This window comes from Elephantulus edwardii, unplaced genomic scaffold (assembly GCF_000299155.1).
Source record: "Elephantulus edwardii isolate Elephantulus edwardi_28Jun2011 unplaced genomic scaffold, EleEdw1.0 scaffold00090, whole genome shotgun sequence".
Lineage (NCBI taxonomy): Eukaryota > Metazoa > Chordata > Mammalia > Macroscelidea > Macroscelididae > Elephantulus > Elephantulus edwardii.
In genome coordinates this window covers 8,281,070-8,303,158 of record NW_006399840.1, presented here as the reverse complement: position 1 = coordinate 8,303,158, position 22,089 = coordinate 8,281,070, and the positions used below count along the sequence as shown (strand labels likewise).

The 22,089-nt window shown below is 38.9% G+C and overlaps 1 protein-coding gene across 3 annotated transcripts in view; it reads left to right on the top strand.

The window, feature by feature from the left end:
- Positions 1–22,089, top strand: part of ESRRG (estrogen-related receptor gamma) — an 826,733-nt gene that overhangs the window by 734,676 nt on the left and 69,968 nt on the right. For all 3 annotated transcript variants that reach the window (XM_006890562.1, XM_006890563.1, XM_006890561.1), the window contains one exon: positions 3,552–3,713. In XM_006890562.1, coding sequence (XP_006890624.1) covers positions 3,552–3,713 — 162 coding nt within the window. The remainder of the gene's footprint in view (positions 1–3,551; positions 3,714–22,089) is intronic.

The window sequence follows — 22,089 nt, the reverse complement described above, 5'->3', positions numbered from 1 at the left end:
CTTTGCATTTTTCGTAGATGTTACCCGGATAGGGGCTGAAACCCTTAATGATTTCCTCTTCTCAAAGAGAAGTGAGCCCTAGCCCATGTATGAGATCTCGTGACAGAGGCTAATCCACAGTTTTCTCTGTTAACTTGAGAAGTTAGGAAGTGGCTTGTCAAGTACCTTCAAGAAGATTACAGCAATTTCAGCAAGCTCCATTTGTTGGAGATAAAGAGAACGTCTAATAAATCATCACTCATTATCTAAAGGCCTCTGTGCTAATTTCCCATAGTCTATCAAATTAGTGTGTTTTTATAACAAACATTTATAAAACTTAATTTTCAGATCCTGTCAGATAAGTGCCATCAGGCTGTGCGTGTGCCTTGCTGAGAAGGTAGCTGGGTAGATTTCAGGCCCTGACTGGTTGCGAACTGCGAAGGCCTCCACAATGAATCCTGGGCTCTATTGATTCTAATTAGGAAAATATTAGATATGATTGACATAGAAATGGTGCTTCTGGCTACTCCATGTCCTGAATAATGGGAATCTTAAAGCTTCTGCTGAATTTCTTTGGCCCCTCAAGTCAAATACCCAATGACTTGGGTCGAAAACAGATGGCATTCATCCTGAATTAAAGTAACTGAAATCATGATGCATTTGGGTGCACTTTTGTGCATTTCATTGTTGCTCTTTTTCTTAACCATGAGAATCTAGCCATTTGCAGAAAGGTTTTGTTGCATTGTTAAAGGAAATGAAAGTTGAAATTTTTCCAAGTGAGGCTGAAAATACAGTGTGCTGGCTGTTTCTGTAGGGTATGTAGATGCTCTTCTATGCAGATCTTGCAAATTAAAAAATAATCCCATTACTGTTTAGGGTTATTTTTCCCTGGGAAATTGAGTGTTTAGGTCTATCTAATTCAATTTGATGATGCTAAGGAATTTTTGCCAGCAACTTGTTAGCTGTTGATTAGTTGCAATCGCTGTAATTTATATAGGGAGCCCTAGTGGCCTAGTGGGTAGAGAGTTGTTCTCTCAACCCAAAGACTGGTGGTTTGAATCCACCAACAAATCCTCAGGAGGAAGATAGGCAATCTAGAATCCACCAGTGAATCCTTGAAAGGAACGTGGAATTCTCCTCCCATGTGACTTATGGTCTCTGAAAACCCAAGGGAGGGTCAGCTAGGAATTGTTTCTGACTTGAGGTCATTGAGCTGAGTTTGAGTTTATAATTCACAGAATAGCAATATTAATTAAAAAATTATATCTGACTAATGAAAGAGCTAATTCTGACTCAGATTTGCTTCTTATTTCATAGGAGGAGACTAAAGGAACACTATTTTCAATTGAAATGTATATCTGGTCTGTCTTTTGGGGGTTAAAAAGTTAAAAATGTATAATGAAATTCAAATTAGATAATAAATCACAGAAGAAACTTTGGCTTTATTTTCAAAGATACTTCCTAATGTTCTAATTTTCTAGAGTAATAGTACATAGAACATTTAACTATATTTATCCTTACCGATTTATGTCTTTTTACTTAGAAAGAAAAGCATAAAATCTGAAGCTACACAGAGAAATTGAAAGTAGAGCCAACTAGAAAAAAATCATTCCGTTATCAAGGCTTTACAACCCTTTCCATAAACCCTCACATGCCCCTGAGCAATAAAACACATCTGATGTGATGCTTTTCTTTCCATTTATCTCCAGTGTTTATTTTATGAAGGATTTTTAAAACATACATCACAAATTTCAGACAGATAAATCTGAAGGAGAGGATGGAGTTGAAGGATTAAAGAAGTAGACACTCAGAGGAAAACTGTTAAAACATTCAAGTAAAAGTATTTTTTTCTGGGGACCAATACTATTTGGAACACTAGCTGGGTGTTGGAGGAAGGTGCCGCAGCAGAAACATCCTTGTTTAAGAAACCGTAGAAACGGATTGTGAGTACTCTTCTCCAGCACCACAATTCAAAGGCTTCAATTCTTTTCCTATCCTTATTCATTGCCCAGTTCTCTGATGCATAGCAGATGATTAAGAAGACCATAGCCGGAATTAGGTGCACCTCCTTAGTCTTCAAACAGACATCATTGCTCTTCAGCTTCCTGGAGAGGTCCCTAACAGCCAGCTTCCCCAATGCAGTACATTTCCAGATTATTTGACTGTTGTTAGCAAGGATGTTGACTGTTGATCCAAGGAAGGTGAAATCATCGACAGCTTCAGTCTTTTTTCTATCTATCATCATGTTGATTGTTAATGCTGTGGTGATGATAATTATCTGCTTGATGTTGATATGTAATCCATACTCAAGGCTGTAGTCCTTGATCATCTACAGCAAGCCTTTCATATCCTCCTCATTTTAAGCAAAGTTGACTCATCTGCACAATGTGGATTGTTGATGAGACTTCTTCAAATCCTGATGCCACATTCTTCCTTTCAGAATTTGGCTTCTTGAATTACTTGCTCAGTATACAAATAGAGTAGGTATGAAGAATGGATACAACCCTGATGCATACTCTTCCTGATTTTAAACCATGCAGTGTTCCCCTATTCCACCAGCTTCTTGGTCTAGCTATAGAATTCAGATTGGTATAATTAAGTGGTCTGGAATTCCCATTCTTTTCAGTGTTAGCCATAATTTGTTATGGTCCACATAGTTGTGCTGGAGAAGAGTACAGAATGTCCCACGGACTGCCAAAAGAACAAACAAATATATCTTGGAGAACGTACAGCCAGAGAAAGTGCTTCTAGGAGGCAAAGAGGGTGAATCTTTTTCTTTTCTACTTGGAGCATGTTGCTAGGCGAGGCTATTCCTTGGAAAGCGACATCAGTCTTGGAAGGATGGGGGATCACTGAAAGAAAACAAGACCATCCAATGACACGGATTGGCATGATGACTTCAGAAATGGATTTGAGTATTTCAGGGATGATGAGGGTGGCACAGGATAGAGCAGGGTTCAGGCTGGTTGTTAATAGGGCTGCTATCAGTTGTACTCAACTTGATGACACTTAACAACAACACTGAGTTGGAGACATATGGTCAATAATTCACCCAGGCAGAAGGCCTCCCAACATTTTCTCTTTTTAGAGAAATTAAGATAAATAATGGCTCTCATACCCATGATGGTGATGACATCAGGTGTTCTTTGCCTCTGACACTATAGTCTGTATCTCAATGGATAACTTCCAGGTTTCTGTTTTAAAGCTATTGTGTGCAGTATGAGTCTGCTTACCAAATCCCACTTAAGGTTGTGCAAGAACAGTCTAGAAAGTGTACCTTCTTGTCTGTTTGTTGTAAAATTTTTCATTATAGGCAGAGACTTTGGCAAAGAGCAGAAAGAGAGAAAATGCATACATTCTGTACATGCTGCAATGTCTTATTTCTTGCCATGGGCTTTGGTTTTTTTCCCCTCTGACTTCTGTTTAATAGACATGCGTTGAGCTGTAGATAGAATGTTTAGGATTTATTATAGGTAGTTTGACATAATTTTCAGAACACAGAATCCTCTAAGGCTTGTGAAAAAGGGATGATACTACTAGTGATCTTGTAGTGCTCTGCTCTGATTCTGCAGATAACAAGATTGTGTCCCATTTGCTGGTGGCTGAACCAGAGAAGATCTATGCCATGCCTGACCCTACTGTCCCTGACAGTGACATCAAAGCCCTCACAACACTGTGTGACCTGGCCGATCGAGAGTTGGTGGTTATCATTGGATGGGCAAAGCATATTCCAGGTATGTTTTCTGAATCAAACAAAAAAGAAAAGGTGACAGTTGATTTCCTAGGAAATATATGTTGAATTAGAAAAATGGAAAATTTCTCATTAAGGGGAAATATATGTTGAATTAGAAAAATGGAAAATTTCTCATTAAGGTTTTTTTGAAACTTGGCATTTGTTTTTATCACATTTAGATTTATAACTTTGTTGATCCTAATAGAATCATAATCTATTGTTTATATTTGTTGTCATCTACAGCTTTTGTTAGTACTTTTTTTTGTTTAATGTGAAGGTACTATTGCCAAAGGAAAGTGAACTGCGAAGACTATTACTTTTTCCTAAATGTCTGTGCTTTCTCCTAAAGGATGTATTCTTAATTTCTGATTTTACCGTAAAAAATATCTTTGTTAGCAGCTGTATAATGTATCTTTTGGTTTTCCTTTTGTCACTTATTTTTCTGTGTATAGTTGCTAAATTATATACTAAATTAATACTCGTGGCTCTAACTTTATTGTGACATCTTTACAGTGGACTTATATATAAACAAACAACCATTAAATTGACATGGTACGATTTTCTTGTTTTGTCTTTTAAAGTTGCTCTTCTATAATTAATATTCTATCAGTTTTCTTTATCGCTCTGTCCTGTAATAACCAGTACACATGAAGCGGATCACAAGTTTGGAGATTTTAAGTATTCTTTTTGGATTAATTTTTTGTTCATTTGAACATCCATCTACAAATACTTTATAAACAAGTTTTTTTGAACGATGAAGCAATGCTTTTCTGGTACAGTTAACTTATTTCTGTCTCCTTAAACTAGTTTGTCTTTATGCTTTGAATGCTACAGTAATTTCTTTAATCAAATTGATGGAAGTCCCTTTCCCAGCCCACACTGAAACCAATTTATTGGTCATGATACGCCAGCTATGTTGCTAACAGTCGTAACGAACTGTCAGGCGATATCGCAGTGAAGCTAATTTGAAGTCATTAGGTGTGCAGCGTTCAGGCGACAATTTGTTACAGTGGTTAGGAACACAGCTGACATTTCTGAATGGCTTTGTTCGGTGCAGTTCTAGATGAGGCCAAGCAAATTGTAAACTAATTTAAACATCACTCTGTATGATACCAACTACTTTGTCTTACACTGTTTGCTAATAAAGCACCCCAAATTAAGTCAAAACTAGTTAAATAGGTGATCTTGAGTGTGTTCTTTAAGAGGTGTCTACGCAAGGATTACTGCATCTCATGTGAGGATGGGGATTGGGTCCTGTGCATAGCTGGTATTACACTGGGCTGGAATCACATATAAATAGCCTTTAGAAAAGCAATACCAAACAGGACATGTTAGAAAAATATCATAGTATCTAGAAACTATAACAATGGAAACAACTAGAATGAGTTTAAGCAGTAGGTAGACATTTATTTGAAAGGGAAGTGCTATTGAAGGAATTTAGAACAGAAAGAAAATTACCATTGATTGAAGGATCTAAGAAATGGTTTTAGATAATATATATATATATATATATTATATAATTATTATGATGTTATATACACACACAGGCACACACAAGCACACTAACTCTGTTTTCTCAGCCCCTGCATTATTACAATTTGGAGCCATAGTTCTTTGTTGTGGGGGGGACTCTGGTGCATTGTGGGGCGTTCAACAATATCCTTCACCTCTACCCACTAGATGCCAGTAGCACCCCTCACTTGTGACAACCAAAAAATCCCTTCAGACATTGCCAAATGTCCCCTGGGGGACAAAATAACCCCCAGTGGAGAACCACTATTCTAACTCAGGAATCAGCTATTATTATCCTCAATTCAAAGATGGAGAGATTGGAGGCAGAGAGAAGGAAAAACACTTCCCAAATGTATTTCAAACACAGACTTGGAATTGCTTCCTGAAGTAGGATCAGGATCTTTTAGCCTCACACTTGACTACATTTGAAAGAACTATTTCAAAATAATAATGGTGACAGAATTGTTGTTATTAGTGACAACCATATAAAAGACTATGTCACTATATTTCCCAACCACCCATTATTCAAGAAACTCTCCCCAAGTCCTCCCTAAATGAAGAAATGTGTTAAGTCAAACAAATGTATTTATATTATAAAAGCATCAAATAGCAAAGACCTGTTAAAGTCCACAGCTCCTCCTGAGACCCTCTGGTGAGGAAAATTCAATGATACAGTTGTGAGTCCAGTTGTGTCTCTAAGTAGGAATGTCAGCTCACAAAGGAACTTGTCACAGTAAAGGGGTTATAGTGACTGCTGTAAGGACAGTAACTTTAAATAACTATGAGTAACACCATTTCCAGTGGTGGAAACAATTACTCCACGATTATGTGTTCAGTCTTAAGCGAGGCTGGGAAATGGTGGGGACTGACGTTATTCTCTATTCTGTAAATGCCAGAGGAGGCCACCATGAAGGGATGATTCACAGCCTGAATATTTGAGATTCCCGGAGGGGTTTTTCAGTGGCTTTTCAGTGATTGTGAAGGAGTATCTTGGCTTTTCAGAAAGGGATTTACAAAACAGGAACTAACTGAACTTGCTTTTAATTTTCTGACAAGAAGTATGGCACACTGCCTTTTCAGGTGCAAGCAGGGTACTCAGATACAAGTGAGTGCAGTGGGTTCAGGAAGGCTGGATGGCGGCAAGAGGCCCAGGCAGCAACTGTAAGGAGTGTGGGAGAAGGAGAGAAAGACAACAAGAATAAGAAGAATAAAGTCACATTACTGCCAAGATAAAAGTTAAATGAGGATTCTGATACCAGGAACCAGTCCTGACACTCAGAGTTAAAATTAAAGACATAGATCTGAAAGCATGGATTGCATTCAGGTGAGCCTTAATTTTAAAATTCATTGTTTTTATCAAAATGTTGTTGAAATTCAGGTGAATTTTCTGGTTTTTAAATCAGACTGGAATCCAAGGCTCTCCTTTCTTTTTGCGTCTGCAGTTAGTAAATAGACACACACAGAGAAGAACACTCACAAATGCCCACATATATTTTTAAATGAAATTTAGCATTTGTGATAAAACCCGATCTTCGTTCACTTCTAAGAACGAACTTTTGTCCACTTGTTTTTCATGCACAAGAAGTGACGAACTCAACAAATGAAAATACTGAAGAAAAATGCATATGGAATGAGGTTTTCCTTAAATCAGTAAATAGAATTAGTTGGCTTATATTAATAAATCATATAAATGGAAAAGTGTGTTGTTATGAAACATCACCACACTTTATCTACAGAAGAGAAAGATCACAAAGGCTTTAGAAAATGCTTGACTTTAGTTGGAGGAGCATAAGGGCAAAAGAACAGATGATGGTGCCCTAATAGCCCTTTTAAAGAATGACAGGACCCCGCCATTAGCATCCTTTTATATCCTTGGAAATTGCTCATGCCTCGCTTTTCTGGTTCCTATCTGCCTGACTCTTTTTTATTTCTCTTTCAATTTCGTCCGCGCTCGGATAAGCGCATGCTAACACAATATGATTGAGCTGTAAAATGGAACGCTGTCGCTTCTAATCTCTTTTATGTAGATACGAAGGTACTGCACACTCCACTTCATTCTCTCTCCATTGTTGGCCTTTTTGAGAATGGGCTGCCAAGTAATGGAGGCTCCGTCAAATATTAGAGCTAGGTTTCACATGGTGTGATAAGACGATTGTCAGCCCAGAGTCGGATCTATTATTGTTCTTTGTGGTTGATTAAAATATTATTATGTACTGGCATTTGGTCACCAACATGAGCAATGTGCTTAGTCAGATGGCGCTTGAAACAGTAACTTGTATTAGCTAACCAATGTAAGTGGCTTAAATAAACTATCTTGTCAGATAGTTTACTTAAAAGCACAAGAACATGTATAAATGTATAAACAATTAAGTGAGTAAGTGTATTTTAGGAATTTTTTTCTTAACATAATGGAGCAAGATTCCAAGTAGGCTTGTTTCTTTCCAATAGCAAATGAAACCATTAGCCATTAAAGAAAGATGTTCATTTAGGGAGTTTTATCTCACGGTTCTATTTTAGACGTGAAAGTTATTTAAAAAAAAAAATAGAAGTAGGAAATATTAATCTTTAAAAGAAAGCTACTCTAAGAAGGCAATATAAACAAAGAAAACCTTTCTAAGTATATTTGTGTATGCAAAATAGAAATTCAAATTATGGAAAGCAGTCTTTTTCACTTACCATGCAACAGATTTTTTTATATAAATACTAAATTATGAGAAGCTACACAAATAACACGTTTACTTAATTTTTTTAATTATATTTTATATTGGTTCATATATGTTGTGTTTCATTTATATACATTGTGTTTCACACATTCCTTCATTCACGTTGTGTTTCATACAATTATCCCCATACATTGTGTCTTATAAAATTAGTCACCATTGACCTATGTCCACTACTATCCCATCTTTTCAGATCTCCACTGGATCTTTCCTAATTCCTTCACCCTTTTCTTCATCCAAGAAACTCTGTGACCCTGTGATTACTACCCCTTCTCATCCTCAGCCCTTTACCTTCTCCTCTCCCTTTTTTAGACATTTATGCACATCTTATTAGTTTTCCTTCTATTTTTACGATAATAGTCTTATGCTGTATTTATCCTTATGAAAATGAGTTCTGGTTTAATCAACTACTATATTTGTGCTTGCCTAGAAATAGCAGGATTCTATAAGGATGATGAACAGTTTCTTCTCTCCACATGCATTTTGTAAGAAAATATCCAAAATGTTTTGACTACTGATCCTACTTGAAGATGTATTTATTATTCTAACATATTTTTATTTTAGAGATTATGTTACTCCCTAACCAAAGTTGTATACGCTTTACATAAAACATGTAGTACCACTATTAAATGATTAGGATATATGGGAGAAGCACAAAGATGGGAGGAAATAGTTACTGTAAGATTATGCTTCCATTAGTAATACAAACAATGTATCCATGTATATATGAGTGTAGAAACATATATAAGCATACATGCACACGTATGTACAGATATACATGTTTATACATATATGCATGTACATATGTGTATGGTTTACAGAACATAGGCCATAGTTACTAAGGGTTGAATATACAATATATAGGTAACACTTAATACTTTGTTTTGGATCTGTGTCAAGTATAATTGTTATTGTTGTTGTTGTTGTTGTTGTTGATTACCTTTGAGTCGAGCACGACTCATAGCAACCCTATGAAGAAAAAAGGCCTGAAGCCCTTCTACAACCGTCAGCATTTATAAAAGTTCATAGAGTTTCTGATGCCATGTTGTTCAGGAAGAGGATGCCACTCCTAAATGATTAGATTAGTTAATGAAAAGGCAACCCCAGTTGCTTAGTGACAAAGGGTTATGCTGCCAATACAAAGGCATATGGTTCTAATCCTCTAGGTGCTGTGAGGGAGAATGATGGGCAATCTTCTTTTCTGCCATTAAATGCCTCTAAAATACCCACTGGAGAGTCAGCTGTGAGTTAGTTTTAACTCAGTGGTACATAACAACAACAGAAGAGATTGAGATTGTTCACAGCTTTAATTTGCTTGGCTCCACAGTCAACACTCTTTGCACCAGTAGCCAGGAAATTAAAAGACTTATTGCCATGGGAGAGTCTGCTATTAGGGACCTCTCCAAAGTACTGAAGAGCAATGGTGTCTCTCTGGAGACTAAGGTGCATCTGATACAGGCCATGCTCTTTGCTATCACTTGTTATGCATCAGAAAGTTGGACAATGACCAAGGAGGATAGAAGGAGAATTGATGCCCTTGAGCTGTAGTGCTGGAGAAGAGTATTGAGGGTACCATGGACTGCTAGGAAAACAAACAGATTCATCCTGGAGAGGGTTAAACCAGGTGGCTCCTTGGAGGCAAGGATTCTGAGGCTCTGTCTAACATACTTTGGACATGTTGCAAGGAGGGACCGGTTCTTGGAGAGGGACATCATGCTTGGGAGGGTGGTGGGATAGTGCAGGAGAGGAAGACCCTCTAGGAGGTGGATTGATTCAGTGACTGGGGTAATGAGGATGGGAGTGACAGAGACAGTGTGATTGGCACAGAACACAGCAGAATTTAGAGCTGTTGTACATAGGATCGCTATGAGTCGCATGTGACTCGATGGCACGTAACAACAACAACAATAACACAAAACTGCTAATTGGCTATGTCATTCTAATTTGAAGTAGACTTTGTGTAACTTAAGGCATTCATAGCCTTCCATCTCAAGACTAATATTTCTTTTTTAGAATATAATACATTGATTTCAGAAGTTGAAGTATTGATTTCAGAATTTGAAGTAGTTGAATCTTTTAGTTAAGTGGAAAGAAGTTAAACCTAAGAGTCAAAATACCTAATGAGATTGTTTAAATTATAAACATACCGATTATTTAGACGTTGTATTTGTTGTAACTGCATAGCTGTAGTTGTGGTTTAAGAGGATAACTAATAACATGTGTACGAAAGTCCAAAGAGGGAATGAGAGGGAGGAGGGGGGCTAAAAGTGGGGAGGAAGAAAATCAAGGGGTCACAGAGTTTGGAAGACACAGAGGAAGGGAGTGAAGGAATTGGAAAGAGCCAATAGGAACCTGAAAAGACAGGATAATAGTGGGCATAGATTAATTTTATAAAATACTATGTATTATAATGATCATATGAAACACCACATGAATGAAGCAATCAGGGAAACACAATGTATACAAATTTTATATGCAAACAAAATAAATTAAAAATAAATTTAAAAGCAATAAAATAAAATTAAATATTAAAAATTAACAGTTATCTAACTTAAAATGTCAATAGATCTGATAAACTCTGGAACAAAGATATACAATAAAATGTTCATAAAAAGAACATTTTAATTGAGTAAATTTTTGTCAGCTACTTTATTGCTTTGGTCCTTACTTATATTGTAAAAATCAAATGAAGAAAAATAAACACAGAAATTTTACAAATTGTATGTATATATCCTTAATTTGAACATTATGTATTATGATCTAAATGAAAAGCATTCAGTGTTCATTTTAGTTTAGTTTCCAAGACACTGCATCAATATTGTAATTTTCTTGCAATTAAAACCAAGTGATCCCAAAAGTTAGCATTAATAAAAGTCCTTTCCCAAAGTTCTCATAACAACATTGATTATAATAGGGATAGGGAGAAGCTTATCTAGCTGAGAGAATCATATTTAGCGAAGTCCCCATCCTATCCTAGCTAGGCAGCATCAATAGAGTATAAATAATTTCATCTATCCTCCTTTATCACATCCAGAGTAATTGAAAATGCATCAGCTTCAGAAGTAACATTCTGTTAGAAAAATGAACTAAAAAGTTGAGAGATATATGAAAATATCCTTGAAATAGAGTCCAAGAATGACATTTTTATACCATATTCTTTTTTTTAAAAAAAAATATTTCTTTTTATGCTGGTTTTATTTACGAAGTTTGTATATGTAGTTTTCCACACCAGATCTTTCCCATTTGCTTCACCCATTCCTCCCTACACTCATCAAACTGTGTGACCCTGATTAACACAGCCTCACACCCTGATCATCCTCACCCTTCTGCTCCTTTCCTCATCCTTTCCCTCTTGGATCCTCATACTTGTTCTACGATAACAGTCTTATACAATATTTGTCCTTGTGTGACTGAGTTAGTTCACTTAGCTTAATGCTCTCCAGTCCCTCCCAAGTTAGGTAGAATTATATTTTGTGTGACTACTCTTGCTAGAAATGGAGAAGTTGCCTGGTAAAGAAACAGTGATGTTTCCTAGACCAAGATCCACCCCACACACTATCAAGGATGCTCATGGAGACCAGTGTTCACCAATCAGTGCTATTATTAGAGACCAACACCCCCTGATCATCCTGAATTCCCTATGCTCCTGTTAATACAGTTCCAGTGTTGCTTCTGTTCAATTACTGGCCCGGGCGGGGGGAATATGTTGTGACATCAAATTAATTTAGACTCAGAGTGACTCCACTATGTCAGAGTAGAATTACGTTCCACAGTGTTTTCAATGGCTGACTTCTTCAAGGTAGATTGCTAGATACTTCTTTAATGGCACTTCTTGACACCTCTTGGTAAAACTGAATCTAACAACTGTGTTGTATGGCCAAGCTTGTTAACCATTCAAACCTTATGGTAATTGCATTAGATTAAGCACTCAAATGTGCACCCAACATAGCCATACCATTGTATACTTCTCATAAAAGCAAAATAAAAAGGTTCTGATGAACATTAAACAAAATTACGCTATTTTAGCAGTGCGATTATGATGCTGATGATGATGATGATAAAACAAACAAAAATATCAAGACATTGACTAAAAGAGATCCATAGTTATTCCCATTTCCAAAAACATGAGTCAACAGAATGTTAAAAATTATCAAACAATATTATTAACATCTAAGTTAAATATTGCTGATAATCGTTTTATTTTTTTCTCTACTAGTTTATTTACAAAATTTGAATACAAATTTGAACAAATTATTTCCATTTACCTCATCCCCCCTCATCAAATTGTACAATCCAATGGTTAATTCCCCCTCCCCCTGCACAGCCACATCCCTCTGCTTCCAGCCTCTCCCACGCCTCCTGGATCCTTAGACTCATTCTACAATGACGGTCTTATACAATATTTATCTTTATGGGACTGAGTTAGTCCACTCAGCATAATGCTCTCCAGTCCCTTCCAAGTTAGGTAATAATTTACAAAGTCATTGCCTCTGCGTGCTGCATAGTATTCCATTGTGTGAATGTACCATAATTTCTCAATCCATTCATTTGTGGTTGGACACTTTGGCTGTTTCCATATTCTTGTGATGGTGAATAATGCTGCTATAAACGTTGGTGTACAAATCTCAGTCTGTGCCTCAGTTTTAATATTCTCAGGATATATTCCAAGTAGTGGAATACCTGTGTCATATGAAATTTCTATGTTCAGCTTTTTGAGGAAGCATCACACTGCCTTCCAGAATGGTTGCACCATGTTACAATCCCACCAACAACGTATAAGAGTTCCTTTCTCGCCACATCCTCTCCAACATCTATTACTTATTACCACTGTTACTGGAGTGATATGGTACCTCATTGTGTTTTTTATTTGCATCTCTCTTATAGCCAGTGATTTGGAGCACTTCTTCTTGTGTCTGTCTGCCATTTGAATATCTTCCTCTGTGAAAATTCTTTCCCATGTCTTGCCACATGTAATTGTAATTGGGTTATCAGTCTTTTTCTTGTGGAGGCCCAGGAGTATTGTATAAACTTTTGTTATAAGACTCTTGTGTGAGATGGTATTACCAAGTGTTTGTTCCCAGTCTGTATCTGTAGGCTTTCTTTTCACCCTGTTGGATCTAAAATCAACACCCATGGTATAAGCAGTCAAGCTAGGGAAAAAGGTGTTACATTGGGGAAATTGTCAAAGGGCTCTCCAAAGTTCTAAAGAAAAAGGATGTCAATTTAAAGAATAAAGTGTATGTTTATGTTCCAAGCCATAGTTTTGTTTTGTTTTTTTTTTCCAGTTACTTCCTATACATCTAAAAACAAATAACAAATCCATTTAGAAGGAAGTGTAGTAACATTGCTCTTTAGAGGCAAGGATCGTGAAAGATTGTCTCAGGTAGTTTGGGCGTGTTGTCAGGAGGGCCAGGCCTTGGTAAAGGACCTCATCTGAGCTGGAAAAACTAGCAGTTCAGAGAAAGAGAGGAAGACCCCCTAATAAGATGGATTAACACAGTGACTCTCATAGTGGGCTCCAACATATCAGAGATGGTGAGGGCGATGCAGGATAAGGCAAGGTTCAGATGTGTTGCTCACAGGTTTACTATTTATAGTCCACTATACTATAGTTATACTATTTGTAGTCAACTAGATGCGACCTCACAACATTATGATAAGTTTCTGGGCATAACACTTGCTCCTGTGGAAAATATTAAAGATACACATAACATGGTCCCTATCCTGAAACATATATTTATTTATAGTTTTGTGTGTACATATGGATGTGTGTTTGCATATATGTGGGTGCATGCACGTGTGTGTATATATATGTGTGTGTTAGAGTGAGAGAGAAAAAAAATGGCTTTGGATTGATGATATTATTAGTTCTAGACTTGAATTGTTCAAATTTAATCTTTTTTATGGCGTTAAAATTTAAATTAAAAAAAGTAAGCAACAGCTATGTAGATTTTTTTTCACTCTTCAGAGCATTTCAAAAAACCCTTTCATTCAAACAACCCATGTTTAACGACACATTGAAGTTGAATGGTATAGTGGTCACTAAAATGGGATATTTTAGTCCTAACTCTGTTCAGATTCACTGGGCATCACATTTTATTGGAAGTTTTAAGTAAACTAGATTGGAAGAGAACAAATATGAAATATTTTGGCCATGTCAAATATAAAAATAATATTAGTTACACCAATTGCTATTGGATCACTTTCCTCCACCCTTCCTCTTCTCCCTCCACTCACTTTGTATGAATATTTAAGGAGCTCTCTGTCAGGTTGGCTGCTGTACACCAATGACCTGCATGTGATCTGTACCCAGGTGTGCTCTTAAGAAGGCCACAGAATATGGAAGACCATGGCGTGAGCTTGGAGATGCCGACAAAAGTCACAACATGAAAATATTCCAATTTTATGCTAAGCAAATCACATTTTCTACAGAAGGCAGTGGGGAGCCATTCAACGTTTTTACAGAGGATGACCTCTTTAGGAAGCTGTGGCGACTTAGTATTAAGGAGTTGTACTGCTAATCCAAAGGCAGAGTTTGGTGCTGGGACAAATCCAGTAGGCCCTCCAGGGCAGAAAGATCCTCTTTCTCCTCTCGCTTGATTTATAGCCTGAGAAAATCCACCAGGAGTAGCTTCCAACTTGACAGCAATCTATTTGAGTTTTGTTAAGTTTATGGCCTGTTTAGAACCACACTTTGGAAAGACTTATATCTGAAACTTTGCATTGATTTACATAGACTATTCTAGAATACCAAATATTTTCCAAGCCATGAAGTAGCTGAGACCCTGTCCTGCAGTGATCAGATATTGGTCTCCAGTAGATAGGGCTCAAGTCCCTTTATCTTTCTACTCGAGGATTCTTCTGTTTCTCAATAGAACTGCTTACCTCTGCCTTTTAGTTCTTGTTCATTCATAAGTCCTTGATGAATTAAGAGGAGAAGGGTTTTGGGGGCCATGTGTGTAAATTCTGTGAAGACTGGCATAATTGGTATAAATCAGATATTTATATCCATTTGTTTTAAGAGAAGAATTTGGGAGTGGAGAGCAGTAGACCCTGCACTCTGTGTATCATCTCTCCCTTTGCTCTGTTTGGCCCTCCCTCCAACTCTAACCCACCTCCTTTTCGGGGCTGGTTGCACTTTCCCCTGCGTTCCTTTATCTGCCTCAGCCAATCTCCAAATGAATGCATGTCTATCCTGGCCTTGGCTTTGACACTCTGGATATATTGATTAATAGTTGCCCTAAGCTCCTTTTAGCAAATCAAATTTTCACTTTTAGCAAGGATTTCGCCTCTGATTTATTCAGCAAAGTGAAATGCACTAAATTGACTTTGACATTCAGGGAAAATGGCTGAAAAACAAAGAGCGGAGGAAAGAGATATAAATTGTATGGCAGCTGGAGACTTGAAGTGTCAGAGAAACAGTTTTCTATGGAACACAGAGCAATTTAAAAACACTTCTTAAACACAGAGAGTGGTTTCCTCTTTTTTTTTAAAAAAAAATCTTAACTGCTGAGTTTTCTCTTTTGGAAGAGAAGGGGAGTATTGCTCAGCTGAACTCAGAATTTCTTGTACAAAGTGCTGTATTTTGTAGATAAAAAACAGCGACATGACCTGGGCTTGCACATATCAAAACCAGTTTATGAAATGAGCAAGTTAACATAATGACTTTGAGAAATAAAGACTTCTCACTCTAGACAAAATAGAACGTTTATTCAACAATGTTAGAATATGTAGTAACCTGCATGTATGCCTGCCTGCCCTCATGTATGTTGCAAGGAATAGGATTTCTTAAATTCATCGTAAGGACAATTTGGAGTAATTTTGGATCACAAGCCTCACTTCAGAAAAGCCACATAAACTATGCCCTTCTGTCTGCTTTCCCTCAAAAATACTAGTCATGGTGATCCTTTGTGCCTAAGCCAGCCTTTATCTTTAGATCAAGTTTTGTTAAATAAGTCATCTCTGGATTCAGGAAGCTAAGTGTGAGTTTGATGTGTCAAAGGAAATGATGCTGATGTAGATGAAGAGACCAGGAGAGGGAGCCTAGCTGAACTCCTGGTGTGGTTGGTGGAGGAATTAAATGCACAAAGAAAACCAAGTGTTATTTGGGTTAGATGGAAGGAATATACTGAATCATTGTATCGACAGGAATTGGCAGATACAGAAGAATTTAATGAAATAGCATTTGAGCCAGAGCCTGTGGTGATGGAGGCAGAAGTTCAAGCTGCTTTGAAGGAAATAGCAAAAAATAAGGCCCCAGGAATAGATGGTATACCAATTGACATATTTCAGCTAACAGATGCTGCCGTGGATGTGCTCACCAGGTTGTGCCAAGAAATCTGGAGAACAACCATTTGGCCAACTGACTGGAAGAGATCTATATTTGTTCCCATCCCAGAGAAGGGTGACCCAACTGAGTGTGGAAACTACAGAACAATATCATTGATTTCACATGCAAGCAAGATTCTACTGAAGATTATCCAAAAACGACTGGAACAGTACATCAGCCAGAAGTCCAGGCTGGGTTTAGAAGGGGTCGTGGTACTAGGGCTATTGTAGCTGATGTTAAATGGATCTTAGCTGAAAGCAGAGAATACCAGAAGAATGTATATCTGTGTTTCATTGATTATGCAAAGGCATTTGACTGTGTGGATCATAACAAACTGTGGCTGACTCTGAAAAGAATGGGAATCCCAGAACATTTAATCGTGCTATTGTGAAACCTATACTTGGACCAAGAGGCAGTAGTCAGAACAGAGCAGGGCAACACTGCATGGTTCAAAATTGGGAAGGGTGTACGCCAGGGATGCATCCTGTCTCCATACCTTTTCAACCTGTATGCAGAGCAGATTATCCGAGAGGCTGGGCTCTATGAGGAGAAGCGTGGCGTTAGGATTGGTGGACGATCTATCAACAATCTGCGTTATGTAGATGACACAACCCTGCTCGCTGAAACTGAGGAGGACCTCATGCACTTACTGCAGAGGGTCAAGGACTGCAGCCTTCAATATGGACTGAGGCTCAATGTTCAGAAGACAAAAATTCTCACCACTAGACCAATCGGTAGCATCAGGATGGATGGTGAAGAGATTGAGATTGTTCACAGCTTCAGTTTGCTTGGCTCCACGGTCAACACTCTTGGCATCAGTAGCCAGGAAATCAAAAAACGTATTGCGATGGGAAAGTCTGCAGTTAGGGTCCTCTCTAAAGTACTCAAGAGCAACGGTGTCTCTCTGGAGACTAAGGTGCGCCTGATACAGGCCATGGTTTTTGTAATCACTTGTTATGCATCAGAGAGTTGGACAATGACTAGGGAGGATAGAAGGAGAATTGACGCCTTTGAGCTGTGGTGTTGGAGAAGAGTACTCAATGTACCCTGGACTGCCAAGAAAACAAACAGATTCATCCTAGAGAGGGTTAAACCAGACTGCTCCTTGGAGGCAAGGATTCTGGGGCTTTGCCTGACATATTTTGGACATGTTGTAAGGAGAGACAGGTCTTTGGAGAGGGACATCATGCTGGGCAAAGTGGAGGGACAGCGCAGGAGGGGAAGACCCTCTATGAGGTGGATTGATTCAGTGACTGGGGTATTTGGGATGGGTGTGTCGGAGGCAATGAGATTGGCACAGGATAGAGCAGGGTTTAGGGCTGTTGTACATAGGGTCGCTATGAGTCGCTATGACTCGATGGCACATAACAACAACAACAACAACAACAACAACAACAATTCTGAGGTCTAATAGATCCTTGTACCACCTAGACTTCTGCATCATACTAGTGAAAAAAAAGTTTCCAAAAGTGAAGTCTCCAGCTGGAATGGACACCGCACTTATTTTCACACTGTGTGACTTTTCCTTCTCAACCATACATGCAGTTAACATGATCAACCTTCCTAGCTCCTTTTCATTGTTGTTTTTATTAGCTACGATCAAATGGACTTCCAGCTCATGACCACTCTGTGTACCTGGAAGGCAACAGTGTCCAGTCCTGCACCAATACATTATGAATTGTAGATTGGGCCACTGCAATCCATAGTGTTTTTATCCTTTGGTTTTAAAAAATTATAGCCAGGTTTTTCTTTCTAATCCTCCTTAGTCTGGAAACTAAGTGTGGGTCTGTTGTGACCCAACTCAGCATCGCAGCATCTCAGTCTGCATTGATAGACAGGCAACGGGTGCCCATGAAGTGCCTCGATCTGGATGCAAACCCAGGTCTCTCACATGGAGGGTGAGAATTTACTATTGAGTCACCAGTGCCCTTTCTCCCTAAAGGTACATTTAAATATTTCCCTTACTTTAATTTCTAATGAGTCTACCAGGAAAACTGTACACTGACATCAAAAGTGGCCTGAGGTTTCTGTATCATTGGCATTTTACAAATCAGATAACTCACTCGAAGACTGGACATGTATGGCTAGAGCACGTGTCTCTCTCTCACACACACACACACACACACACACACACTTTCCCCACCCGCAGTGCAGGCCAATTTTCTTTCTTTCTTTTCTTTTTTTTTTTAATACAGACAAATTTTCAATGACTATTAGAAGGATCCAAGTACGAGAAACCATTGAACCTGTCAAAATCACCTACAATTGGCTCAATTGCCTATGTGATGTGGTAAATAAATATACACATTAATTGGTTTTTACTGACTATGATATTTCTCTGAAGAAGAAGAATGCTTCTCCTGTTCCCTCAAGGAGGACAATTCTATGGTTTCTCCCCGCCCTGAAGCAGTCAATGACTTTTATTTACTTTTGCCATGTAATTTGTGGGTTTTTTGGTTCACCCTTTTCTAGCAACAGGAAAAAAGGTACAAAGTATGTATTCAGACTTAATGTTTGGTGATGTTCAGCTTTCCGTTCACTTCTAGGTCTCTAATGCTGTAGTTCAGTGTTGTTATTCGTCCGCTACTGTCGAGCAATTCCCACACATAGCAGTCCTGTTTGAGAGAGTAGACTTGTCCGCATCCGTAATCTTTGTAGAAGCAGAACATTCTTTTTTTTTCTACAGAGCAGTTGATGGATTTGAACCTCTGACTTTTTTGGTTAGCATCCATGCCTTAACCATAGCGCCACCTGAGCTCCTGGATTTGTGGCAGGCCTAAGTGATGCCTTCTGTGCAGGAGACCTGGGTTCTCTGTTAGCAGAAGCTTGTGTGCAGCTGAGATGCTGAAGAGGGAAGGTATAGTAGTCCACCTGCGAGCGAGAGCCACTGCATAGCCAGCAACACAGTCTATTTAACACAATCCATCCTGAAACCTCAATGGTCTTAATTAATCATTTAACTTTACTTGCAATAAGGAAACGATAGTTCCCCTGTCAAAATGAGCACTGCTTCCCAGCTGCAAATTGGTAATATTGTTATGCTAAGAAGGGAAAGGAACCAGCTGAAATTTCTTTGACTGGGTTTGGATTGTAGAAGTCTATATATCTGCATGTCCAGTTCAATAGTACCAGCCTGTCCAGTTTTCAGGGAGTCAACTGAGCCCAATTAAGCCCGGAGACTCCAGGGGTGTCTCTGAAAAGCAGCTGCCTTATCTCTGTCTTCTGAGGAAGGCTTCACACCTGCTTAACCTACATTAGGAAAGAATTAATTACCTGAAGTGCAAGGCACTGCAGCCAGTCAGCACGTTTGTGGCTGGGCACATGGTGGCTTGGGCTGAGCAGGGAGACAGGGAGAAGGAGCAGCTGGAAGTTCGTAGAAGGACCAGCAACTCCTGAAATGGTCAGCATTTTAGAAAAATGAAAATCAGCCTTCTCTTGTTCTTGTGATGCTTCTGCGTCAGAGCAGAGCTCAGAGGCAAGGTGTGATTTGACCCTACTAGAACTCGGGCCTCCTGCACAGAAAGTGCCCCCAAGGCATGGCAACCACTCAGGAGCTTCAATAGTACTGTGGGCAAGGCATGACTGCTAGTCAAGAGATCAGTGGTTCAAACCCATCAGCTCCTCGCTAGGAGAACCATACAGCCAGGTGGACTGAAACAGTGACTACATCAATGGGCTTGAGTGTGTCAGAGATGAGGATGGCACAGGATAGGACAAGGCTCAGATATGTTGTTCGCAGGGTCACTGTGAGTCATACTCAGTGGCACCTAACAGCAACAAGAAAGACAGTTGTTTAAAATATATGCATGCTATTCAGATTTCCCTTTTGTAGAAATGCATGGAATAATTAAAGATTTTTCACATTTCTGGCAATTATTGTTCTTCTAAAATAAAATGCTTTGTGATAGATTTTTCTGGAACTCTTTAAGTATGCTTTTAGATTCAGAAACTTTCTTAGGGGACATTTTATGACATTGTATAAACAAAACATATGGAATGATGTTCTTCCTTACCCCCCAAAAATAATAATACTCAACTGTGGGATAATAGAGCCAGAGAAGGTCTTACAGATCATTATTTGCATTTCACACTTATGCTGTGTTGTACTTTGGAGTTAGAGACCCCGATTCTAAGCCTAGTACTACATGCATGATACTGTTGGCTTGTGTCTAAGATGATATAAAAATGCCTGCTTTCTAGGTTACTGTGGTAAATTGTTGAGCTAATGTAAGAACAAACAAATACATCTTGGGGAAAATACAACCGGGTTTGCGCCTGAGGAACAAAGATGCTGAAACTCCGTCTCATGTATTTTGAGTATATTGTCAGGAGATGTCAGTCCTTTGAAAAGACATCAAGCTGGGGAAAATAGAGGTCAACAAAGGGGAGAAAAACCTTCAACAAGATGAACTGCCACAGTGATTGGGACGATGGTCTTGAGCACAGTAGAGATCATGAGGACGGCACAAGACAAGACACACTTTTGTTCTGTTGTTTAAAGGGTTTCCAATGAGTTGTAGTTGACTCAAGGGCACCTAAAAGCAGCAATTTAAATAGAAGGCCTAATCCAGTATTTATCATGTAATTGAAGAATTCAACAAATGTTAAAGGCCTTTACTTGCATAATTAAGAATAAAGACACTTGTGACTAAAAATGTCCAATAGCTGGGCAAGGTAACAACTAGTCAAAGGGAAAGAGGTTATTAATATGTATGTCTTCCCAGGCTCGTGGGAAACTCTCCTTGCCAGAAGGCAGGAGCGTGGTGGTGGGAGTGCAGGAATCATGGCAAGCTTTTGGAGTGGACTGCTTTTCCGGGAATGTGTTTGACGTGCAAGTTTGCTCTGTCCCTGGAGTGAGGCTAGCCAGCCTGGGCATAGGGTTTGAACCAGGAGGCGGCCTTAAGCCCAAGGCAGCTGGGAAGGAAGCGTTGCTGTACAGAGGTAACTCGTGGTTACTGTGATGCTGAAGCCTGTGACAGTGATGTGCCAATCGTGGTAATGGGCACCCATGGTGGACAGTGTTGGCTGGAGCTTCCCGACTAAATCAAGCCTGGAAGCAGGAGCGGCATCCACTTCCAAAATGGCTTGCCTCTGGAAAGTCTATGTACGAACAGTGCTCAGGCTGTTCATTCATAGGGTCGCTATGAGTCGTCTACGACTCGATGGCATTAAACAACAACAACAACATGAATTTTTAGATGTTTATCATGACTACGAATGCTTTTGCTGTTGTTATGTGCCAGCAAGTCACCTGTGACTCATAGTGACCCTATCTATGTACAACAGCTATGAACTCTGCCCTCTTTTGACCAGTTTCATTGTCTCCAACACACCTACTCCCATTACCCCATTACAGAGTCAATCCATCTCATTTGAGGTCTTCCTCTCCTGCGCTCCCCTCCATCCTTCCAAGCATGATGACTCTCTCCAAGGATTGGTCCCTCCTGGCCACATGCCCAAACTACGGGAGATGGAGCTTCAAAAATCCTGCCTATTAGGAGCAGCCTGGTTTCATCCAGGACAAACTGGCTTGTTCTCTTAGCAGTCCATGGTAGGTTCAATACTCCAGCATCACAACTCAAAGGCATCGATTCTTCTTTTGTCTTTAATCATTGTTCAGCTCTCTGATGCATAGCAAGTAATTGTGAAGACCATGTCTTTGATCGGGCACACCTTACTCAGAAGACTGACATCGTTGCTCTTATGTACTCTGAAGAGGTCCCAGACAGCATATTTTCCCAACGCAATTCATCTTTTGGTTTCCTAACTGGTGGGGCCAAGCAAACGAAAATTTTGAACAATTTAGTCTCTTTCAG